The sequence below is a fragment of the Apostichopus japonicus genome, chromosome 8 (genome assembly GCF_037975245.1).
Source record: "Apostichopus japonicus isolate 1M-3 chromosome 8, ASM3797524v1, whole genome shotgun sequence".
NCBI classification, from domain to species: Eukaryota; Metazoa; Echinodermata; class Holothuroidea; order Aspidochirotida; family Stichopodidae; genus Apostichopus; species Apostichopus japonicus.
The window spans coordinates 39,029,710-39,056,090 of NC_092568.1; the positions used below are offsets into that span (position 1 = coordinate 39,029,710).

At 37.5% G+C, this 26,381-nt stretch overlaps 2 protein-coding genes and 1 long non-coding RNA gene across 4 annotated transcripts in view; 2 read left to right on the forward strand and 1 right to left on the reverse strand.

Moving 5' to 3' along the window:
* Window positions 1–2,531: 2,531 nt before the first annotated feature.
* Window positions 2,532–8,138, forward strand: LOC139971926 (zinc finger SWIM domain-containing protein 3-like). Its single transcript, XM_071978773.1, has 4 exons — window positions 2,532–2,829; window positions 4,839–4,953; window positions 5,333–5,558; window positions 5,971–8,138. The coding sequence occupies exons 1-4, from the start codon at window positions 2,570–2,572 to the stop codon at window positions 7,377–7,379; spliced, it is 2,010 nt and encodes a 669-aa protein (XP_071834874.1). The 5' UTR covers window positions 2,532–2,569; the 3' UTR covers window positions 7,380–8,138.
* On the reverse strand, window positions 7,352–10,004 carry LOC139971928 (uncharacterized). The gene is made up of 2 exons (XR_011794538.1): window positions 9,635–10,004; window positions 7,352–8,124 (listed from the first exon to the last, which is right to left on the reverse strand). It is a non-coding gene; the product is annotated as an uncharacterized lncRNA (long non-coding RNA).
* Window positions 10,005–10,186: 182 nt separating this feature from the next.
* LOC139971927 (cyclin-dependent kinase-like 4) overlaps window positions 10,187–26,381 on the forward strand; it is a 39,699-nt gene continuing 23,504 nt past the window's right edge. Inside the window, exons 1-2 of one of the 2 annotated variants that reach the window (XM_071978774.1) lie at window positions 10,187–10,391; window positions 20,186–20,522. In XM_071978774.1, coding sequence (XP_071834875.1) covers window positions 20,355–20,522 — 168 coding nt within the window. In that variant the 5' untranslated portion in view covers window positions 10,187–10,391; window positions 20,186–20,354. Of the gene's footprint in view, window positions 10,392–10,608; window positions 10,763–20,185; window positions 20,523–26,381 lie in introns of those variants that run through there. The other variant, XM_071978775.1, reaches the window with a different exon arrangement.

Sequence of the window (26,381 nt, forward strand, 5' to 3'; positions counted from 1 at the left end):
CATGATATCGTACGGTTTGAATGACGTACACTCTCGTACACTATTAGCGCACGCGAAAATGTAGGTGCGGCCTACGTAAACGTATTCACTAAACTCTTAGGATTTAGTCTCGATCCCAGGGGTCCTACGTTTACCCGTTTGACCAATTATAAAGTTACTTTTATGCTAGTAATAGCTGTGTGTAAAAGTAAGTTGGTCTGACGTTTCGATCCTAGCAGGATGTTCTTCAAAGGTTAAATGACAAGTAACAGTAACAGAAGGGACAGAAACACGTACAAAATACAGACAGGTTAATGAGCATGGTGAACACAAAGAGATGGATGCTAACAGTTTTATATTATTTAGCATTAGCTGTCTAAACAGGTAGTAGCATTCTCCATATGAACACAGGTACTGACTTTCACAAGACTGGATCCCATTTTCACTGAACAATTCCTTTGACTGTTAGTTCAGGTGAAAGTTTATATATGAACGATGGAATAGGAATGTATTCCAAACATAGGCGTACGAGGCGGAGGGGGGGGGGCAGGGGGCAGGGGGCAGACTGCCTCCCCCCCCCCAAATTTCCAAAGGACAAGAGATTCGGGCAAAAGCCCTGAAAAATTCGGGCAGCCTAAGAGGAGAAAAAAATATATATATAAATATGCAGTAGCTTGCCCGAATCTTTTTCATATTTTTGCCCGACAATTCCGTGGAGAGCGTTCTGTGTTATTTGTTTTGTGACATTAATATTAATATAGGCCTAATGATTTTCTTTATTTAGCATCATGATGCCCGAATATTTGCGTGTAACACCACCGTAAGCGCAGCTCATCTGGGCTGCCACGCTTTTTGCACTATCGCCCAAAATTATTAACTGGGAACGCCGCTCACAATCGTGGTGACATGCATGCATGGAGATTGGCAGTCTCTGAAGTGAAAAAAACCGCAGTAAACATTTTTTCTAACTAGTCAACTGTATACCTGGACATCCCCGACATGAGTGTTTATAAGAAACATTTTCTTTTTCATGGATGGTGGAGGGGGGGGGGGGGGGAGTGCCTACAAACCTAAAAGTACAGGTTTATCATATTCTTTGTTATTTTTTATACTTTTTTTTGTGATACAAATTGCAGTCTCACTTGACAAAGCGACATTTTCCCGCCTACATTGTATATTTTTCTGGAGGTAGCTGAGTACTGTGTTAAAATAATAAATACCGTAAATAGGAGCTTAAAAAATATGCTGTCCTATTTTTCCCCTTCAAAGTGATTTTAATATTTTTTCTCCTTCTAATTTACCAAATTTTAAGGGAAGTGTAAATTTCTAAACGTGAGATTATAAAATAAAGAATGTTTAGATGCAACTTGCAAGGCCTCAGAAGTGCCATTTCCGGCAATCTGAGAGGCATATTTTGCCAAAAAATTCTCTTGTACGCTACGCGCCAACCGATGGTGGCGCTCCGCTTAGATAGTGTCACGGGAACTTTCGGGCACAAAAGTTTCTGCCCCCCAAACCGAAATGGTCCCGTACGCCTATGATTCCAAACATCCTGGCAAATTTTGCAATGGAACTTTTATGTGTATTTTAGAGATAACATATAAATTGAACACTATTGAGTCAGAGCCGTATATTTAGACGGTTCTGTATTGTGTAGTGATGTAGCGCCACCACTCTGTTGAGTACTTTATATTTATATGCCAATACTGCTAATTTGAATGTTATGTTATCATACGTTGACATAAGTTACTTTACAAAGGTTTTTTTTTACACCGTGGCTATTTTTACAACCAGGAGTAACAAATATTTTTCAACTATTCTTACAACATCGGCGAATTTCCGTTTACGCATGCGCAGTTGCTTTATATACTTTATTTTTGTACTTGGTGTCGTGTGTTTTCCATGTGTTTATGAATTATGAGACTGTACGTGCTTTAGTAACAACCAGTGTTAGAGGCGTTAGCGTTTTTACACTAGATTTAGCGTTTTTAGACTTTTCAGGTGTTCTAGCGTACGTTGTTTCTTTCAAACTTGGCCAAATCTAGCGTTTTTTCTTTTTTGCCCGAAAATGATGGTTCACAAAAATTGCACGTATCCGTAACATTCGAGGTGAACTTACCGCCTGGCAACACACTGAACCTATTTATATATTACTTTTACACAATGTTATCGCTGTAGATATATATATATATATATTATGAATAATGCAGAACGCACGCACAGCTGAGGCGCACGTGTGTATGTAGTAAACGTGAGGAACTGTGGAATATTGTGTGAATTTATGTACACACGACGTGCACAGCCTTACCGCGGATTGAGACGAGAATCGTCTGAATAGTTGTAATTTTGTTGATTCTACAGTTGTTTTGCTATGATTCTGAGCCATTATGACTAGAAATTTGTTAAAATAATCATAAAACTGTCTATCATATTAATTAGTGCAGCTTGTGAAGGTAATAGGCTACATTTACACATGAAAATCTATATCTAGCGTTTTCTGGGGTGTTACTTTTGCAAATCTAGCGCTTTTTGGGGCATTTGCCGCTGGTAACGCTGGTAACAACATTGTACATATAAACGGTGTGCAGACATGGCCGAGTTGTCGGAGGTTCGAGAGGGAGCTGAATTTGATTCGTTTGAATCCCTCAATTTTGCCATAACCAAGTGGGAGAAGGTGAACTTCGTAAATCTGTACAAAAGATGTTCCCGAACGGTCGGGGCTGCCCTAAAACGGGCCCCAAATAGAACATTCAAATCAGATCTACAATACTTCTCCATTGACTATGCCTGCGTTCATGGTGGCCGAAAGCACAAGCCTTGCATAAAGACCGGTTCACGACCAAAACAAAGGTAGGTCAAGCCCTAGGCACATAATTTATTCATGTGATTTGTTTATGATAATTCAATTCAATTTCAATTTATTCTGATATAATGCCCAATGCCATTGGCTGTGACTGAGTGTGAAGGAACAACATATTGTTACAACAATTGATGGTACTGTAACACTGCCATTTTTTGACTGTTAATCCCTATTGTTTTCTTTCTTCCCTGTTGTGTGTGCAGCTTATTTCGTAATTGACAACCTTTTTGGTCTATATCGATTATGAACAATCGAGGAGACAATTTACTGTACAATCTTAAGGCTTAATTAAAGTCACATGCTTGGGCAATGATGGCGTCGCTGACAAACAACATACTCTGACACTACAGAGGCGCTAAAAGAGCGTGGGCAAAGTGACGTCATGGCAAGACGGCCTAAATTTTGACGACTATGATGTCACTTCGCCTGTTGGTGACTGCAGCGCCTCTAGTGTCAAGACTAACTTTGTGAATCTGTGATGTCTATTTTATTAGTTCCTCCGGTTCCCTATCAGGCCTGCATTGTTATCTGTTTTAACAGCTAGACATTCAGTCCCCACCCATATCCCATGCATGACTCTAGGTGTCAATCATGGGCGGCGATCCTGGGGGGATGGGGGGATATATCCCCCCCATGAAAATGGGTGGAGGGGATGTAATACACCATATCCCCCCCACCAAATGCCAGGGATAAGAATATTTTCATGCCTACTGTACATTTATGCATCATCGTGAATGTACGGCTCTTTTTTAGCTTCATTTCTCGCCTACCATAAACGCAGTGCGATCTTTTCAAATAAAGCGTCTTTATATAGCAAGAATAGTTGACTGTAGGCTTCATTGGCCCTATAACAACAAAAGGTATTATTGCACCCACGGTATTGATATAGTACATATATGCACCCTCATAGTATTCATATAGGCCCTATAGTAGGCCTACACACGTACATGTACCCTCGAACTAACGCCTAAAACTTATAATATGGTATTTTGTCTGGCAATCTGAAATGTAGCTGTAATGCAGAAATAATTATTCCCAAACGTATGCTGTTGTCAGTGAATAGTCGTAGTGAATACCTAACATAGCATTACGATGCACCTAAGACACATTACACAGATATTTTCAATGGGCAGGTTCAACCTCTGAACTCTATAGACCCCCAGGCGCAAAGTGAGATGTTTTCAAAATCCTACTTCCAGGACTGTCATTAAATGTCCCCATCCAACCAACGTGAGTACAGCTGTCCACTTGCAGAGATTGCAAACACTTTCCTCTCCTGGCAAATGGCAACGGAACTCGGGGATGGAGACTTAGCCTCTCCTATATTAATTTATTAGTTTTCATAGAGAAAGGAGTGGAGGGAAGTAGTTTTGGTATCAATTGTCACCGCAATTGTCACCAATTGTCACCGCAGGCGAGCACTCTACCATCGTACTGCCCGGCCAAGTTAGCCTACATTTGCTAGGTCGTCGCGTTATTCCCCAAGTTCAACTCATCAGGTTTTCCCTAGCTAAAGCTAAAAGCAAACTGAATGTTACTATGTGTAATTGTGTATTGCATGTGTATAGGCCTATAATAGCCTGCATGAGGCTATTTTCTTCATCGAATAATATAAAAGAGCTCTCGAACATTCTAACGTAGCGCCTGAAACAAGATTGACAGGGGCAATTTTCCCAAAATAACACCCGAAACTAAAAAAAAAGTATTTGGATCTCGATTATGAGATATTTCGGACATGATATCCCTATTTTAAAGTTGGGTATATGCCGCTTGGAAACCTCGGGAAGTGCTGTTTCCGGCCATCTAGAGGGTTTGTAAATCCCAAAATTTTCTTGTATGCTTCGCGCCAACCTATGGTGGCGCTACGCTTAGATAGTCAACAAAGTCATATCCCCCCCACTCAGAAGTACGGATCGCCGCCCATGGTGTCAATTGGACTTGATGCATACTTCTGATCTTGTTCAGAGTGTTTTGACAGCTTTCATGTTCTGTTTTTCAGTACTCTCCTGAAGGATTGCCCATTTCGTATACTAATACGTGCCACAGATGATGGTCAGCGGCTTCTGGTGAAGAAGATAGATGATGCATCCACCCATACTCATGAAGTTAGACAAGTTAGTATCCCTACTAAGCTGGGCACATTCTTGGAATGCACTACAAGGGTTGAGTCCACCATATGTAAAGTCTATGTAGTTGTGAACATGTTTTTGGGGATTCATGAGCTTCGCCTAGTCCTGTCTATAGGCAAAAGTAGAACGTATGGTAAAACACGAAACCTTAATACTATTGTTCACATAAACTTAGCTTCTGATTACATTTTTCACACACAGAGATATTGTATCAAGTTCTTCATGTTGCTGTTGTGCAATGCCCGCCCTACTTTACTGTTCATATGACCAGAAGAACAACAACAAACATGCTGTAATATTATACAGTATTGTGTCACTCTCTTTGATGGTGAATTCATCACACATGTATGTTCTCTCCTTTCAGTCCATATTCCAGTTCATGTCCAAGCAACGAAAGTTGACTGAAGCTGAGGAGAAAGAAGTTAAAAGTATGATTAAGCTGAAGGCGAACAGGAAATTAATACAGAACCACCTCCAGAAAGCAACAGGCAAAAAAGTAGTAATGAAAGATCTACACAATATTGGTACCCACTGCAACGGGAAAAAGAATGATCTGCAAGAACTGGTCAATCACATGAAAAGTGTGGAAGGTATGAACATTATTCATGCACATATCCAAGGGTGGGTGGTGGGGGTCATGGCCCCCCTGCTCTCATCAAATATGAAAAATGATTATTTTTTTTTTTCTTAGTAAGCGATGATATCACTCAGAACGTTTCACTTTCAGTGCCCTATTTGCTATAAATTTGTAGCGATTAAAGGGTTTATTTCACGGAGCATTTTCACAAATTCCCTACAGATGGCGCATCCTCTATCTGCTTTACTCTTAACCAATCACATTACAGCATTTAACTAAACGCATGTAGTGAACTTTAAGCTGCTCGTTTTAACAATGGGCCAAAAATCCTGGATGCCCCTGGAACAATTTCCCCTAATCATGCCATTTGTCGATGAACATGTATGTTGTTTTGTATCCTTACACTTTAATTCTTACTCTTACAGGTGCATCAGTTGAGGTCATAGTAGACGACTCGGGCACCATCCTCGCCATATACTTCCAAACGAGAGAGATGAGAGATACTTTCCAGGCGTATCCAGAACTTCTGCTATTAGATGCCACATACAAGTTGAATGACATGAGGATTCCTTTATATGTGCTGATGAATGTTGACGGAAATGGTGAAAGCGAGATCATCTGCTTCTGGTTGGCGGTACAGGAAGACAAGTATACAATTAGTGCCTTGATGGATGTCTTCAAGGTTAACAACGAACAGTGGGGGGACATTAATGTAATAATGGCAGATAAGGATATGGCCGAGAGACAAGTCCTTACTGAGAAACTTCCAGACGCAGAAATTCTCATATGCCTGTACCACACACTTAGGTCTCTTCGCAGAGAGATTGCCACGGACAAGTTAGGAATTTCTCTTCGGGAAAGAAATCTCGCCCTGGAGATAGTTGGGAAAATGGCATATGCAACCACAGAGGAGGAATACCAGACATTGTTTCAAGAAATGGAGGCATCTGCACCTCGGTCTGTAAGGGAGTACTTTACAGCCAACTGGCATGACATTCGGGCCCAGTGGGTTGATGGCTTGCAGAACAAGACTGCAAACTTTATGAACCGCACTAACAATCAATTAGAGTCAACCAATCAGAAATTGAAGAGTGTCATTACACGGAACTCAGGGCTCACATATTTTTTTGAGGACTTAATGAAGTGTGTCAACGATCTGAAATTTGAAAGAGATTATCGGGCTGCAAATTTGGAATTGAAGGCTCCTGTTCTTCAAGATAGACGTCAGCCTGTGCATCAAGAGTACTACTCGCACTTAACCCCATATGCTTACAGCTTTGTGGAAGGGCAGCTTGAGTGCTATGAGAAAATAAGCATCATTCGTGTCATTGATGAGAAATCCGCTCTGGTGAAGTCTCGAAAATACGGTGAAATGGTCACTTCTTGTGATAACTGCAACTGCAGTTTCCACAAGTCGATGATGTTGCCCTGCCGTCATATTCTTGCCGTTAGGAAACACTTGGGCAAGCCTCTCTTTGATCGAGAGCTTTGTAGCCCAAGATGGAGTATGGCGCACTTAAAGAAGTCTCATCGAATCTTCCTGACAGCTCAGCCTCCTGTGGACCTGCCGGATGCTGGGACATCAGCTGCAGTGACGAACGAAGCAGATGTTGAAGTCCTTGTCAGTTCAACTCCAAAAAGAAAAGCCAAGCTTACTGAACATCAGAAGTATAAAAAAGCCTTCACTGTTGCTCAGTCGATTGCTCAAATAATATCGGAACAAGGCACGAAGGACTACAAGCAGAACTTGAAGGTATTGGAGCAACTAAGGACAATGCTGGATTCCCGGAAAAAAGTTGTCATCACAGAGATAGTAGAAAAACATAGTAGGTGACATAAAATGCATGCTATTAGCTACAAACTCTCCCCCTTCCCTAAAAATTTGTCACCCTAGGAAAAAACTTATAAACTTTTCTTTTTAGGGGTGATAAATTTGTGGGGGATGATGCTAGTCCTAAAAACTGCTAAAAACAAGTGCTACCCCTATGTTTGAGGAACTTTTTAATATTTCAACATGTGGCGAACTTTGTAGCATGGATTATGTCCTAGTTCATTTTGATAATTTGAAAGATCTCGGCCTGTGATACAGCTAGAGGCATATATTCCTTAACCTATACCTAGGTTATCAGGCATTATCATTCAGATTATGCAAATTGGTGTTAACACTGGTATTTGCTGTACAAAATGTACCACCAAACTTTGAAATCAGCCATGTTTTGATGAGCTGCTGAAAGTACTTGAAACGTTGTTTCACATTATTTCAATAGTGTGTGTCCAACTCCAGTCTTTGGGTTCGCCTCTGGAGTCGGTAATTGATTGAAATTTTATTGTTGTACTAGTCCTGATTTATCCAAGAAGAGTCTGCTTCATCCCTAGTCTTCTATAATCATTATTTGAAAACCACCTTGTAAATATGTTCACCCTTAGTCAGGGTTGTATGTTGTCTTTTATTTATGTTTATAATTGTTGATTATGCTTTACATATATACTGTATGACTTCATGTTACCTTGTGATGTCATGCTGCTGAATTTTGTTGCTGCTGATATTCCTTGCAATTACAATCTAAATAAAGTTTATTCTGTTGAATTATGATCGTCCTTCCACCTCTTGGATCTGGTGTTTCTGTTCAGCCGGTTACTTAATAATCTAAACAAATCTAAAATAGCCATCATTACCTACAGTTAAGTACCCACAGTACATTTCAACTTTGAGATGACCCCTTCAGCCTTGTGAATTGTGAGACGACCCCCTTCAGTGTTGTGATATGCGAGAAGACCGCTTCATCAAAATTATGAGACATCCCCCCCCCCCCGTTGTTTTGAAATACCGGAAACGAAAATATGACCCCCTTCAGTGCTCTCTCTAATATGTTTGAGATGACCTCTTTAGCCTCGTGAGATGACCCCTTCATCCAAATTATGAGACATCCTCCCCCCATTGATTTTAAATGCCAGAAACGAATATGACCCCCCCCCCCCACACCTCTAGTTGACTCAGAATGAGGAAAGTGAATGTCCTGGGTTGCTGGTCATGTTGATAATGCACTTGACTTACAACCCATCAAGGGTTATGTGCGGGTTCGATCCCAGCCATGGACACCAAAGCCCAATCTATCTATGTTTGAGATTACCCTATCAGTCTTTGAGATGACCCCTTAATTCTGCTGTGTTGAGATGACCCCTGATATAATCGTTTGCCCATTTTGGTTCCCTAAGCCGCCACGACCCTTGTGGCGGCTTCGGGAACCAAGAAGTTTAGTGCCAGGACAGAGTGAGTGAGTGATTGACTACATATTTTATTATCATACACAGTGTCATGCCCACTCTGGAACCTTTTTACATATTTTTATATATATATATATATATAATATATATATAGTTATAAAATTGAAATCGCATTGATGAGCTGGAAAATCAAGAACAATGAAAAACTTCGGCCTCCACAGGGTTTCGAACCCGCCAGTTTTTTTTGCGACGCTTAATGCGACCAAGGGCTTCTGGATTACAACTTGCACGTAGGGTGGCTTCCAATTCAACTCAAATTTGGATTCTTTTCAATTGAGAAAGTCATTCAGATGGGAAAACCTTAGATTGCTCTTGGATGAAAGACCCACCTTACTAAGACCAGGCTGGGCCAGAATCGAATCCCGAACCTTCCGATTGCTAAGCCTAGTTGCTTCAAATGCCGCCGCCCTTATCCACTCGGCCACAGCACAAGTAAATATATATATATATATATATATATATATATATTATTAGAAAAAAGCAGAGAAATAAGATATTACTCATAATTGACAAATAAGGAGTATTGTGTTAGAAAATATAGTGGAATTATTGGTCCCCCTGGGACCATCGTCAGCAATACCTGGCATATAGAATGAAAAGTTCAAAATGACGCTAGATAACTGTGACACTAGATAAGTATGACACTAGATAAGTATGAGTTTCATTGATGAAATTAGAACCAAATAAACCATGACTACACAGGATCGGAAGCGGATTTTAAGGAGCAAAGAACGTATTACATATGTTAATTTGTAGAATTGATAGCTGTTGAGGGGTTCCAAGTCTTTGTTCATTTAAATTGACACAGATTGAAATAACGTTGATATCGCAAATTAAATTGATATGTATCGATCTAAATTATGTTGATTAAAAGTCATATCAGTGACTTGTAATTTGATAAATGTCGAACCTATCGAATATTAGTGAGTTTGTCTGGTGTAAGCTGCTTTAAACTGGTGTAGGTCCATTTAAAATTGACTTATCTATAGATTAAAATATATATGTATATCAATTTCTTGTGGTCTGAAACATGTGGCATTCAGAGGTCCCTTTATGTGCTGAATAATTCCATCCTTTTTTTATAAACATTAGTGTAAATAGAAAAATATGAATAATATGAATTAGAAAAATATGAAAATATGAAAAATAGAAGAATGCACGGACGCAATAAATGGCACAACAATCCCTCCACAATGTTATATGATAACAAATTGGTGACCCGAATTAATATATATATGCTTTGCTGCCACCACTTTCGTTATCTGTTTTCGCGCAAAAGTAACATCCCTCAAGCTTTCGGTTCTAGTCACAGAATTTCTGTGGTTCTAGTTGCACGTACTACTTACCACCTTACAATTGTACCACATTATATTACTATTGCTACATCGTACACAAGTAGAGATATATGTTGCACCTCCTTTCTAAATCTGGTGCGATTGAACAAACTTTCCATTTTTAAAAGCTTAGCAATAACGTTTATAAAACAAAGAAGCATATTGGAAGTATCTCTGTGGTAACGATTCAACTTTTTCCGCAAGAAAGGTGTATGAGTGAGAAAACGGTAAGTTATCAAGTGGTTGCTATGGCAATACGTTACACTAAATACTTTGTATGTGTGTGCCTGGCATATTTATACATGTTGTTGTCCCATTACAGTAATTATGCTAAATAACCTTACAGGCCTAGGCTATGCTTAATGTTTTGTACAATTAAGGTAGCCTACAACTTAGGTCATGTGTTGGTTTGTAATTGTATTATCAACCGTCATGGTTTATCGAAATGTATTGCTTATGCTAAAGCCTAGGCTAGCTGCCTGACGAATTTTGCAAGTCGAAAATAAAGATCGTCAGAACAACATTGCAGAGATTTAGTGCCAATTGGAAATATTTAAACTGAGTTAAAACAGTAGCACAGTCACAGTGCACTGTTTAGGTACAGTATCTAACTACCAGTGGCATGGTGGGCTAATAATTGACGCACTTTAAGATTTGATCAACGATATCTGTCAGCGAAAAATCCAAATCACTCAACTGCATGTGTTTTTGATAGGCCGTGGCTATTCTTACGACTAGTCTTAACAATTATTTATAAACTATTCTTACGACAAAGGCGAATTCAAGCGCAGTGAAGTAAATAAAGCAACTGCGCATGTAGGCTAGTAGGGGTAACCCTAACTTTAACCCTAAACCCCAATCCTAACACTAACCCTGACCGAAAATTATTGTTACTCCTAGTCGTAAAAATAGTACTCCTGTCATAAAAATAGCAACTGCGCATGCGTAATCGGAAATTATTCTTACGAATAGTCGTAAGAATAGCCACTTTGTTTTTGATATGTGTGGTTCCTTAGAAATGTAATGATCCCAAAATATTTATTGTTCTGTGCATAATTAGCGTACAATTGAGCAGAACTTGAAAAAATGTCTGCCCTGTCAAGTTCTTTCATACCCCTAAGTTGACACATTTGTCGATTAGCTAACTGCAAAATTTGTGTACATGAATTGACTCTGAATGCTGTTTGCTATGCTCTGACTGTCTGAGCCTCGAAGCACATGTACAGGTCAGGTTCCAGAGAGTAGTGGTATCATGCTGAGGTAATTTTGGTTAGTTTTAGGGAGTAAAATTTCCCCAGAAAATTCATGTTTCTCGTACTGAGATCAGAAAAAAAAAAATCTGGTGGCCATTTTTCTTCTTTTCATGCGCTAATACTAGTTTGGAATATGTGGCAACCTTTACAAAATAATTTGTAAGGATAGCTTAGATATCTTGTAATCCGAATAGAGACTCGTGAAAAAGGAGGCCACTTGCGCGGATGAGAAACATGTTTTGTTTTCAACCGGCCCTGCTTCAAAGTTGTTGGGTGGAAGTTTTTTTTTTTCCATTCTGTTGGAACCAACGGTAAATTATGTAAAAAATTGACACAAGAAACGCATAGTAATACTTTATTATTTCTTCAAAATGTTGCCAAATATTCAAAGTAAACTTATGGGACTTTGTGGAACATAACCTCTATGTACTGAAAATAAAGTCGGGAAAAGAAACACTGAATAGAAACCCATTTAACGAAAAACAGTTAAGTTCTATGCCGGCAAACACTTTTCCTGCGTCCTCTTCGCTGCTAGGTGAATATCAGGTCTTAAGCTACGATTTAAGAAACGGCTGTTTCAAACATCTGAGCACTAGTTCTTTCAGCAACTTTCATCCCTCTTCATTGAGCACAATAGCATTTCCTGCGTATAAACTCGTACAGGGATTATACAAGGTATCTACATGGCGTCTACGTGGCAATTTGTTTGTCAACAAGTTGATACGCGATTGTACATGTTCATACGTCTTTATACGATTCTGTGCGCGTACACATGTCCAGTTACTGTATCTTTGACACAAAACAAAATAGATTAAAACCTACCTATGACATTTCGATCAAAATCCGTACAGAGGAAAACAAAAACACAGTGCTCACCATTAAAATTTGATTTTTCGAGATATCCAATTGTGAAAAAGCTGCAAACTGGTACAGTGATAGTGGAATGCCCAAAGCACTTAGTGGTCAGTGTTACATGTAAACCAAGATACTGAAACACTAGTTTTTATGATTGAAATGTCGAAAATCAGAAACGATGTTGAATTTCTGGCCAACAACAGGAATAGTTCCAATTGGCATTGAAGATCAGCATTTTGTTTTGAGATGTTAATTGATGGTTCCCTAGACCTATCCAGCTAGCCTAAGTTAAGCTTATAATGCATCCTAGTGTTGGGCTACGTAAGTGGTATACTGTATTAAGCCCTATGAACAGTAAAAAAATTAACATTGCCAAAACCAAAAACTTGCTGATTCTCAATGCTTTGAGGAACTGTTTTGTAGTTGGGTAGTATTGCTGAGCTTCTTCAACATGATTTCTTCATTATGTCTGAAGGTTTTGTGATCTTGACAACTATTGGTTAAGTCAATAGATGTTAAGGGCTAGGTTTAGATCAAATCCCTGACAATAGATATCCTGTTATAACTAGGTCCTGAATAGACTGATTAACGCAACATGTTTAGTGGCAAGTTGATTGCAGCAACTAGTTTAAATAATTCATCTTGACTTCTTGCTGTGTGTACTGTAAATTCCTTAGTTGTGTGGCCAGTGCATTTGGCCTAAAGTGCATAAATCTGTAGTCCTATTCTAGGACTATGGCCCCACTAAATAATGATTATCTAACAGCAGTAAGGAAACTTCATCGCTGGTCCCATTATTGTTGTATCGAATCACATTAATTCACATATTTTCAGCCATTTTGTCAAATGTAAATTACATTTTTTTAAATTTCAATTTGAAGTTTCACACATCATTCCCAGTCATGAAAAGGAATTTCTTGGTGTTCATACCAAATCGAAAATCTTGTGAATTGTTTTATTTGATCACTAGTTCATACCAGCTTTTACAGTTTTACATGACATAAAATCATACAGTATTTTCCTATTGATGCATATTAATGAATTTTTAGGAAATATTGTACATATTCTCTCTTTTTTTGGTTCATCTGAAGCATAGATAACCACTAATATTACGAATTGCCTAAGTACTTTAAATGTGAAATTTTAAATTTTAAATTGCAATTCATTGGGTAGGGTGGGGGAGAGGAGGAGGAGAGGGGAAGGGGCGGTTGAGAAAGAGGGTACTAGCTGATAATGTTTGATCACAATAATGACTATTTTTGGTACAGTATGCAAAGTACAGTTCTAAATTATCTAAATATACAATACACTGTGTAATGGTGCTACATCACTGCTCTGAACATTGCACAGGTTTGCAAAAGTTACTGTAAGTCTACGTTTATTGATGCTTCTGGAAATAATGAAATAACATTTGCACATTTATCAGACCTCCAACATCCCCCTCCCTCCCCCTACAAAACAAGGCCTAGAAGTCCACAACGTTCCATTGTCAAGGGAAAACAAATTATCAAAGTATGAAAAAAAAGTTTTGTATGAAAAATTTTGAAAACCTGATGCAAATCCCTCTTCAGCCTTATTATGAAAAGGCATTTATAATTTTTGTTTTAAACTTCTAGGACTAGACCTGTAGGGAAGCTTAATGCTAAGTACTGTAGGTTGTCACAAAGTTCAAAATATATCAGCCTCTTACTGTATTACTCTGTATTTCAAATCAATATTGTTGTTACTTTCTTGGCTTGAGTCCATGCAGTGTAGTTTGTGGTGGTAGTGAAACCATACAGCTTCTTTCCAACCACACTTTGTGTATATGGCAGATTTCACAATCAGATGGTCCAAAAGCTCCCACAGTATTAAAAAAAATAAGTTTGTTGAAAGTTATGTAATACACATGTTTTTTATTCTTTGACATCTCAGTGAAGTGAAAATGGAATGTAGAAGATAAAATATGGTGCAAATTTTGGAAAATTTACTACTCTAAATTGCAGAGTCACACAAAGTCACAATCCAATCGAATCTCACCCTTCCCTCTTTTTATTCCCCAGGAGATACAAGGAAAGGCCTAGTCCCATAATTCTTCAGTTATGGAAAGCACCAATGTTGCAGACTATAACTAGTATAAAAGATATTATTTAAAAATTCTTAATTTAATTTTAGCTTGTTAAAATCGACATTTATGTGATTGGACGGACATTTATGGTAAAATATCAATTAGTACTTCACTTAAAAAATTAATAAGAAGAGAAAAGAATTTGATTTTGTTGCAATGTGTTAAGGACATTTGCTTTATAACAAATAAACACAAAAACTGTCTTTAAATTGCATAATTAGCTTAACAATACAAAAACTTTTTCAATTTCACACATAACCATTGGACGGACACCACAGTTATGTGTGAATTTCACACATAACCATTGGACGGACACAGAGTTACAGTATGTGTGAATATTACCCATAACCATAAAACATTCAGAATGGTTATGCAAACTACTTGTTTCTGTTTCATCCATTTCTAACTTTTAAGTCTATTTAACTTACAGATATATGTTGCAAGGGTAGAACAGCAAGTGTATGGATAAATTCACACACTCCAACTGAGTCAGAGGTATCTGACTGTCACCACATATATTGCAATGAATTCAACAGCAAAAAAGGGAAAATGTAATATAAAGTTTGCAGGCATATTGAATTCACCTTTAATTACTGCATTTAATGGACTGAATTGATGTTATAGAATTGTATAATTGGTTTTTAACTTGTAACATCCGACATGGACGGACATTTATGGTAAATTATCAGGTAAAAGTTCACTTAATAACATACTCAGAAGAGAAAAGAATTTGATTTGTGTTAAAAGATGTTAAGAACATTGCTAAATAACAAGTAAAACACAAAAACTGCCTTTAAATTGCATGTAGCTTGACAATTCAAAACACTTTGTTTAATTTCACACATAACCATTGGACGGACACAGAGTTATGTGTGAATTTCAAAGATAACTTATGGAGTCATTGGTTTAAATATGTATACTAGTATACCCATTCACAGGGAAATTCGTTAGAAAGCCTTACATTAACAAGAGAATTAATTGCCAGGCCATGCCCCTCATAAATGTGCATGACATTAATTGCATCACACATCAGCATGTGTAGCTAGGTTACCTACCAATATCACCATACTGTATCAAGTTTTTGTTTGAGAAATTCAACCTTTTGATTGCCAAGTTATTGCAATATATAAAGATTTTTACCCTTTGACCTCTTTAAATTACTCATGTACAGTAGGTATTAAAATTAATAGTGTTCATCTATAGGCCACCAAACCAATATGTATGGTAATAATCAATAGCTCCCTTGTCAAGTTATGGTGCATACAAACTTATGTTACATAAATTACGCTAAGCGTGCGTCCTCATCAATATGCATGAGGTGAAATTCACATCAGAAAGTTTGGGCTACATACCAATCTAACCATACCAAGTTTGAATAAATCTGACATGTGCTTGAGAAGTCATTGCACTTTGATGTTTGACCCTGTGACCTCATTAATATTCATGAATGAGCACCAAATTCAATTGGGTTCAACTTCTTATTATGGGCCACCCACTCACCAAGTATGCTATTGATCAATCATTCCCTTGTCGAGTTATCATTCATACAAACCAAAAAACTCAGTCCCGCCTCCCCATTAACATGCATGGTATCAATTACAACATGCATCAGCATGTATAAATGGTCTACCAATATCACAACACCAAATTTGAAGGAATTCAGACTTGTAGTTGCCAAGTTATTGCAATTTGAAGATTTTGACATTCGACCCTGTGACCTCATTAATATTCATGAATGAGCACGAATTCATCACTGCCAGCTTCCCCTTCGCGGCATCCACTACATTATTTCCCAGTCCTCACATTCTCTGTTCTGTTTTCTTGCAATGCAATGCGACAGCTACTAATTTACTACCCCAAACTTGCAAACTGAGTAGGCCTAGGAATACAACTACAAAAAATCGCAAAACTGGTACTAGAAGTACAAATGTATGTAGGGCAGCCATTTGCAAAAACTGTATTTTAGTCATAAACATCGCTCACAATGTGTACTTAAACATCGGAGAAGCGTTAATTCTTCATCTGAATACTTGACATGGTCCAACGATCTAATTTGATGCAACAGTTTTAAGTTTACATTTGTTACTCGCAGTGCCCGATATTGCGCAATGTCTGTCCCCTCGCACGTTATCCTAGCGTTATCTGTCCCCTAACATAACGTGCGCTAGGCCGATTACGATGTAATGGCCTTACATCTAACCATTGACACTATTATGTGTGGTATGTCAACTACGATAAGAAAGATGCTAAACAAATATAAAAATAAGCTAATTCGTCCTTGTTTCTTGTTTTGAGCTTGAGATTTGTAAGAAATAGTATTTCGCACGTAACACTTTTGCACACGTAACACATGGGACGGAATTTCTTCACCGTATCATATAGTAACGAAAGTGTTGGTTTAGAACGTTACAGCTGGTGTTTACCAATAGCGCGAAATCAGAGGCAGATTGTGGAGGGTGCACTGAACAAAATAATTTCCATACGATGTTTATATCCGTGACGATGTATTAAGTCACACGTAACGGAAACTTGGACGGACATAACGTGTGATTTATGAAAAACTACACAATTACGGGAGATTAGGTTTGATCGGGGATATTTTATTGTTATTATATAAGATACACTTGAGCAATGTTTACACAACAAAATCGTAATTTTTTTTAATTGTGTTGACAAGAAATAAGGCATACATTATTTTACATATTTTGGACGGAAATAATCTGGGAAATTGTCACTTATTGAGATACATCCACAAAGTACAAAATACCAATAAAGACAAAGAGACACCTCTTACTTTATACATAATTCTTATCTTCATTGAATGAGCAAAATTTATTTCAGTTGCTCTTCATTCTCACAATGTACATACCAATTATTTAAGCAACACCTATTTGTGGGAGTTGAGTCCGTCCATTTTTGTACCAAAAAAAAGTTTCATCATTATTTTTCAAAGAAAATAATTGAACAAATTAAAAAATATTATCTTTTTTATTTCAAATGCATGAGTTGTTCAAATTAATGACAAAGATTTGTAATTATTTAGAGCACACAGCAGTACAGGGTGCTTCAAACTGACTATGCTGGTTTGGACCATCAAACTGTGAAATCTGCCATATGTACTATGAACACAGACCCTACTATACCTTGTCTTGTTTCTGAGAAATGTTTGCTACCATTTCTATGTACTGCCATTAAATATATTGATAGGTCTAACTTAGATTGCATATATTTGGAAGTAGATGAATACATTTTCAACATCAGGTTTATCCTCATGGGCACTGTTATTGGAAAAAAAGTACAAAATTTTGAATGTCTTTCTAAATGTTATTGAATTTTCTTGATAGTATCCTTTTCTATTAAGTTTTATAGATCACTATGTCTTTACATTAAATTGTACTTTTACTTTGCTCTCAATATTTATCTAAGTTGAGAAGTGCTTCTAAAATTTCAGAAATACTAGCCAGGAGATAAATGTTTTCCTCTGTTACCAACGAGGGAATTATTTCATTTTTCTTACGAAATATAGGCCACGACATTGATTCAAATATCGATTAACCTGTTTTCCTCCCCAGTGCATTAGCCACTCGACTGACTTGCATAATATTTTTGCACTATTTGGTTTAATTCTAGGAATTTTGATCACATGCCAAGCTTATTTTGCATTATTAAAATAGAAGAGTGCAATTTCTTTAGCTCAGATCGAATTCAAAAGTATCTCTTTTTGAAATTTTTCTTTATTTAGTGCATATTTTTGCCAATATGCTTTATAGGGGCAATCTGCAAAGAGTTGCGTGCCCTTTGTATCCTGTGTGATGTACAGTAACTACTATATATTGACCATACTGTATATGTTTGGAGGTGTGCCTGCTAAGTAAAAGACCCATGCAAGGAAAAATATTGATTAAGTGATGCTGCAATTTATAGATCCATTGAAGTGTGTGCTGAAGTATTTGTTACCCCCTATCGTAACAATAAATCTTCAAAAGCAGACTCAAAGTCTTCTTACACCCAGTATGAATTTGAATTCTAAATTTAACAATGGCAACAGTACTTAGATGAATTATGCATTCAGATAGTCCTATATACGGACAACCTTGGTCCCTGCATAAATACAGAGGAGATGTGTTTGGTGCTTGCCAGATCTGCAACAAAAATAACTTGCTTTGAACTCCTTTCTAGCAGTTGAATGCCAAATTATATTAACAGCAGTGCTCAGTGTTGACAATGTGATGACAATTGCTAGGATGCTAGGAAGTAAAGCACAGTTAGCATGCTGAAACATGACAATTATCTACAGAAGAACTTTGCATTATTAATGCAAGCTTGCACAACATAAAGTTAGTCTGGTTAAGTTTCAAGCTTCTAAGGTACAGTAGTCTTCTATTAGCGATTTGCTATTGCGACCTTTTTCTAAAAGTGTTAGCCTTTTGTGTACATGTACCACATGAAGTACAGTAATGTTTCTGTAAGGCTGCCTATAAACCTACATGTTACCCTTCAGAAAGAAGGATAATTTGTTAGGCCAGTGGCGGAGCGTCCATATAGTCGGGGGGGGGGGCGAATGCCCCCCCTGACGGACTCAAATGGACTGCTGGCGCCCTTTTCAGCTTTTACCACTTTTTACTTATTCGTGATTGTTGGCTTTTTTATTGCACTCTCATCTACCTATTGACATTTGTCACATTTTGTTGGTGTAGTTTTCTGACAAAATGCTCTAACGGCGGTCTTTATTTTATCGGCACTTCCCTTGTACGAAGCTATTTCCAAGAACTGTACTGGGTTTTCAATCTATTTTTAGATGATACGCCACGCGCAGTGGCTGAAATAGTAATAAACACCAAACTTTAAGTTGGCATGCAGTGTACGTTATACGCCGCTCCATGATCAGTGTGTTGATTAGTGCAGTAGGTTACAATTAACAGGCACAACAGGCATTGTGTCAGGGCTAGGAAAACATGAGCACTCACAAAGATACCACAGGGATTGTGATTAAGCGCATGTGCTGTACTTTCAACACTCATATAAACTTCCGAGTTGTCACAAATGGCGATGACACCTATTTATTCTTTGATTATCTGCAAATTAGCAAGGCCCGGAAAGGGTCATTTCTGGCGATCTAGGGAGTATCTTTACTCAAAAAATTTCTGTACGCTCCACGCCAACCTGTGGTGGCGCTCTGCTTATATAGTGTCAAAAGCGCCCCTACAGACCATTCTTGCCCCCCCTGACCAATACCCCTAGCTCCGCCACTGTGTTCTAGGCATGTTGTTTAGAGGACATTCAAAAGTCCTTAAAACCCATTCCTGACTTGTACAGTTCACAGTTAATCCCACTCTTGTAAAGAGTCAAAGAAAAACATTGATTGATTGATTGATTGCTCAGCAAGAGAAGCACATATCATTCTGAAGGTGCCAGGTCATGATGGGAAGACATACTGTAGTTTGTTGTGTTATCTTCAGAAGATATCAACACTTTGTGTGTCTCAGGTGTACCTTGACCAATTTCTGCTCAGTCTGTACTGAACAGCTTACAGTATCCTTCATGAACCATTAAAAGGTGACATTCCTTTAACAAGTTTATTCATTTGTGTGCAGTTTAAGGTTCAGTTTTAAGTAACTTCTTTGGAAGTACTTTAAGATCCTTAGATGCAAGGTTGGTTAAATCTTCTAGTATCCCTTATTAATGTGATGTTGTACTATATGTAGCTGTTCTTTTGTAAATAAGTGAAGACTTCCAGACATGCCCAATATTTATATTTTTAAGTTTTAAATATTCTAATTATCTATGTTTTCCTTGTCTCTTGTAGATCTCTGGACCTGGTAACATAACAGACAATTACAGTAGCATGGAGATGTAAGGGTCATTGTGGTACCCAGTGATGAAGAAATTTTAAGGAATACAACTGTCTGTAAAATCAAAAGCAATTGCCAAATCTTGTCCTCATTAATAGTTTGTGATTTTGTTAGTTTTACACCATGGACAAATATGAAAAACTCGGAAAGATTGGGGAAGGTTCTTATGGTGTCGTATTCAAATGCAGAAACAGAGATACCAATGCCATAGTTGCCATCAAGAGATTCGTGGAATCTGAAGACGATCCATTGATCAAGAAAATTGCCTTGCGGGAGATTCGTATGTTAAAGGTAAGTTGTGTAGAATATCTGAAGCGAACCGCGGATGGCGGGGGAAATTACCGGATTTAGGGTCCTACGCTTCGAACTCATAAGTTATAAATGAGGATGCAAGAGTGTTCTTGCGTTGAAACAACGGCTGACTTTTTATTACAAACTCTACACAATATGACAATATACAAATGAAGAATAAGTCATGACACATGACAGTATAAAATGGCTTTGTATGATAAATGGCTCAAGGGTCTCTCTTAATTAAAACCTATCCTTACTCGGGGGAAAACCTATACTCAATAATATTACCCTGCAATACAACATTGCACTTGTACAATACTGAACAACAATGCATAAAGTGTATAAGGGAAAATGTAAAATGAACATTATGATATAATCTGCATAAATAATAATAAACGTTGCGAATTTTTTCCTCCGAATCCACAACCTCAAGAGACTTGGCACTCCATAGCTATCCATAAAGGCTAAGATTAGAAGGACAAGCTCTTGAGACAACTCTGTAGTGACCAACAGTAACAATATGTTCAAGATACAAAATACAAATACGTACACTCTTTACACTGCGAGTGGTACAATAAAATACAGGTACAGTAAAATAATAATCTCTCAATACAACTCAACTGTCAATACAGTACAATACACTTTCAATACAACTCTCTGTATACTAAACGTAACTGTTAATAACTCTCAGGATATAAACTCGACCTAACCGTTACTGTCACTCTACAGTATAAAGGCACACAATACTACTAGCACCCATGTGCTTAACGATACACAACCACTGATCTACACAGTGTACACAACGCACCCTATAAACCCATAGGACCAAGGTCCAAATACACAACCTAACATACATACTTTGTACAGTGAAGTACAACCTAGCCAGAGGGGCAACAATTACAACTACGATTCAATTAACTTACAATAAGGGTACGTACGGCACTTTAAAAACAATAATAATATGTATGACTTAATCCCTTACTATACTGGGGTCAGCTCGCTCGCGGGTAACAAGAATTCTCCACGCTCGCGGACATCAAGAAACTCCATCTCTCGCCAGCTCGCTATATACTATAGTAGGTCCGCCATCTTGGTAACCAGCGACTTCGAGCCAGAAGCCAAACCATCCAAAAACCTGAGGCATCCTGCCTCTGAGAAGGGTGACATCTCCTTCCTGACTCCAGGTAGTAAAAGATACAGGTAAATCTGGGCTATTGACGACCCAAGATTAAGTAAAATATGACCAATTATGAACGGGATCACGAGGCGATGCCCCGGAGATCTGCAGGGACGATGTTCGCCATACAACACCGTGTACAGAACTGAAGAAACACGTGTATACAACTAACGCTACAAACTGGCTATTACGAACTATTACGTAATACATGCAAATACTGAACGGGTGCACATAACAAAATTTCACTTCACTACATATCCAAATAAAGTTATGACATTCAACTGAACTACATACAGTATATATATTAAAAAAAAATTCAGTCCTTTAATTCATTTAAAATTCACTTCCAAGCAATACTGAATGCATATTCTAGGGCTTTCCACTGTCTCCCTTAATGTTATATGCATTCTTTCTAGTACCAAGGTCGACCAGGAACGATAGCATGTGAATGTACTGTTCTGCATTCTCATTTTTGAAAATGCCAATTGATGATTTAACATATTTGACAAAATTTGTTTTGTTAAATTTTTATATTAGAAGCTACCGACTCAGTTGCTTGAGCAGCTATTCTGGTAATAGCTAAGAGTTCACATTTTGTGAAGCAAATTCTAAAGTTTACAGAATCGTGTTCGAATTAAATGGCCACTACTGAATGGACACTTTGGTTGTAAAAACACATTCCTACTTCTTCATGTTCTATGTACTGGATTGTACTTTGTCACATACATATGGGTGTACATGTGCAATATTTAAGCAAAAGCCTTTACTGATGCTGTATCTGCAGTTGACATACAAATCAGTGCTGATAATCTTTAAAAAAATAGTGGTAGAAAAATAGAACAATTCTTTAGAGAAATGATGGAAAATGACATACTATGTGATTATGTGACATATTATTGTGAGTATATGTAGAAAATTCCTAATAATTAGTGTATCCATATCTTACAAGTGTTCACTTCCGCCGAAACAAACCATTTCTGCAATGTTTCAAACTTGTGTTAGAACTTCTATCATACAGTTCCATTGAACCATTATGCTATGGTAGATAATCCTAAACCAATTGCAACTGCTTGTGTTTGAAATATTTGTTATGAAACTGGCAAAAATGTGTGATCTATGTAACTTCTTTGGTGGTTTCAAACATACTGTATGTATCTATTTGTGAACATCCACCATGAGTAAACAGCAGGGCAGATTTTCAGGATCCTCTTCTCAGAGGTGTTATGACACAGATATAGTATGAAAAGTTTTTGCCTGCAGATTCTTAGAAATAACCATCAGAAGACAGTACAATGTGTACAATTTAGCTTATTGCAAATTTTATACAAATAAGACAGCTTGCAAACTGCACAAAATGGAGCAGAGACTTTAGCCATTCCTTTCTAATAAACAGCCCCAGTTTCCTTTTCTTATTTTCAAACTTGCATGAGAGTAAAGAGAGAGAACAAAAAGAAGAAGGAATTTCTGGGAACTGATTCAGTTAGAAGTGCAGAGAAATTTGCTCTTTGGTTTCTCAACTAATAAGTGTTTTGTTTCATTTCTAATTCTCTGTTGATAGTTTGTTTCATGGAAACGGGTTCTGATGTTTACTTCCCAATCAAACTAGTTGGACAGAAGTCTTTGTGTGGATCTCCTACAATAGTATATAATCAATATATGCCCTGGCATTCGTCCAGTATAGTTACTGTGTGGCACTACTGCATTACTTAGCTCTGTGTTAGATATGAATGTGTTAGATATGAATGGTACTTCCCCAAGCTCTCCCACAATATTCCATTGTAAGTGCCAAACTGATGTGCTAGTACTGCTACCTAATTTCAGCTCTAGGTGATGAATAAAGTCAGTAATTTGTACACTCAAGTACCCGGGTTGTTTGAATCTATAAAATTTGTATCGTAAATGAACAAGTGAACACTGCAGGTACTGTATGTGTGGCTGTATAATGCACAGTACTTGATGACTTTTGTGCATTGGCTCTTGAATGTGTCAGGAAGTTTTAGAGCAAATTTGACGAATTATGTGAGATTTGTAGCCAGATAATAAGTGTCATGATGTTGTCCAAATGTTGCATACTTTCTAATTTCTTCAACAGAAGGCAACTGATTTAATATTGAAACAGATAGTTTTAAGCATCTATAGAATAATTGTACCTGATACAGATAGCAAATTTTGTTAAAAATTACCAAAATGGTAACACAAGTGCACAAATGGAAGTATCAACAAAAAATGTGGACACTGACAATAGTCATTCCCTTTTATGCTCTTTATTTGTAAGGCAAACACAAGACTTGTCGAGCATCTTAACTTACTCCAAAGCTCCCCCCCCTTTTTTTTTGTAAAACCTGATGAGTGGAATCTTGAACTCGTCAATCTCCAGCAGTCTGTATGCAACTTCATCCCACTTGTGAGCACTTTCAGGCAATCTTAATTTAGTACTCGGCTCCACTCTAAGTCCCTGTCATGAATCTACTTTTGCACCTTCCCATCTACCTAGCCAATAACTGACCAATAGTGTAGCACTGCACCCCCTTGACCCTCTTCTGTCTTCCATTCAAACGTTTAGAGGAAGATTGTGGTGATAGTCTTGTTTCATTGAAAAAATCACATTTTTTTCGGACGTTTTCTGAGTGTGCTAGGCTTCCATCACCTTATTCAGAGATATATATTACAGCCCTTTCGGTACTACACAAAACCCTTGCTTTCATTCAGAGATCTGTAAACAGTACAGAACTAACAGATCATGATTATTTAGGACCAAGCCCAAGTCAATTAGTCTATTTCATTTCGGTGAACCTTAACATTCTTTTGAAGGTTTAATAGTCAATAAAATGGAGGGACAGTCAGTCAGTTAGTAGCTCGGATTCAAGGTCACCTAACCATCAATTGCATCAGGTCTATCCACAATTTAAATATGATGTATAAAGAGAAATCATTGATTAATACCTATCTCGGGCAAATTTTAAAACCTTGACTGTAATGTAGAATGTTGGAAGGTTCACAATTGTTGCCATTGTTGGTATCAGCAGAATTCTCTTTAAATGGCCTTGTCCCTATTGTTCAGTTTTCTTGAATACAAAGAAAAGTACAAAGGAACAAAAAGGGAAGAAAAAGTGAAGAAATGTCAGAGAAAGCCATGTAACAGATCCATCCCTTGTTGTATTATAAATTGTAAATCAATTTTTTAACTTTCTCATGAAATTTGGGAGCCAAAATACAAACAACCGTGCAATTGAGGTCAGAGTTTGCTCCTTAATAGCAATAATTATGCTGATTTCGTATAGAATTTTGGCCTTAATTGTTTTAATATTTTGATTTTCAATGAAGTGAAAGGGAAAAGAAGGAGATTTGGGAACTTGACACAGGCTAGTACACACCTTGCATGATCACAGTTTGAGAATGCCTTTGAGAATGGTATTGTCAACTTCAAGTTAAAAGCTGTTGATTATGTTTACATAAATCATGATCGATGTACAAAATAGAACATTTACCTTCTTGAATTACTACGATCTGTCATTGTATTACCAGAGACGTGAGTATATATGCGGTTGCTCGTTGGGATGCGGGTTGACTTGAGGGTGGTGTTTAGTTTAAATTCAATGACAGGAAGTGAAGTTTGCGGTCTTGATGTTGACCTTGCAAACACTATATACAGTATCCTATGTGCAGTTAACCATTGCTTTTCAGAGCAGTGTAACATTTAGTGTCAGAGAACATTGCAAATTTACGGAAATGTACTGGTATATATGTTACCATGGAAATTACAGTACCAAGAGACAGTTAAACCTGGTTAAACCCACTCATGATGCCATAGTGCTTGCATATTGTCGGCAGTAATAATCCCTCTATATGTTTTAAGTGGGAAGATGTTTCCATTCCTAACAGAAAGCTCATCAACAAGTTATACTGTACTACGGTCTGCAAATATTTCCTTTGATGAATGAATCTGGTGAGCTCAGAGGAATTTGGTTGTAACGTACAGTAAATGTGTCATCTATAGTCAGATTGCAAATTTGATCTTGATGAAGTTGTTTTCAGCGAAAAAAGTCCAATATTATAGTTTAATGCCCTTCCAATAAAAATTGTACCTCAACTTCCCATTCATTTGATGTCGTGAGTTTAGCATTCTTACACATGAAAGGAGCTGAAATTTTCATTATTTGTATTTGAAAATAGAAATTGTAAATTATAGTAAATTGTATTGATGTTTTTTTGGAGACTTTGAGTGCTCAAGTTTATATATTAGTATATATACACAAAAATAACTACCCGTACTGTAGAAGGAACTTCCAGTAAATTTATGTGTCATGCAGGACTGTCACGCAGGACTGTCACGTGAATGTGTTAATTTATTGTGCAAACGGAAAACAACAACCACAATGTCTGTGGCTATAGTTTGAAACAGTATCTCCTTGTAATTGCTAAAGAAAAAGGAAAACAGAAAAAGGAAACCCTGGTTCATTCGCTAGAAGAAAGTAATTAGTTTGCTGCACAATAAGTCAAAGTTTGTGAAGCAGGCAGTTTATCCCAGCAGGATTCCCAATTTGTTCGCCTCAAAGGCCCGACAGTATCACGTGCCGTCATTAAAAGTTGCAAATATTTGTACTGTACTGACAATGTGCTATTGATTACCATTTTAATGAGTTACCATTTTCTGTACGAAAAATGAGATTGAACAGGTG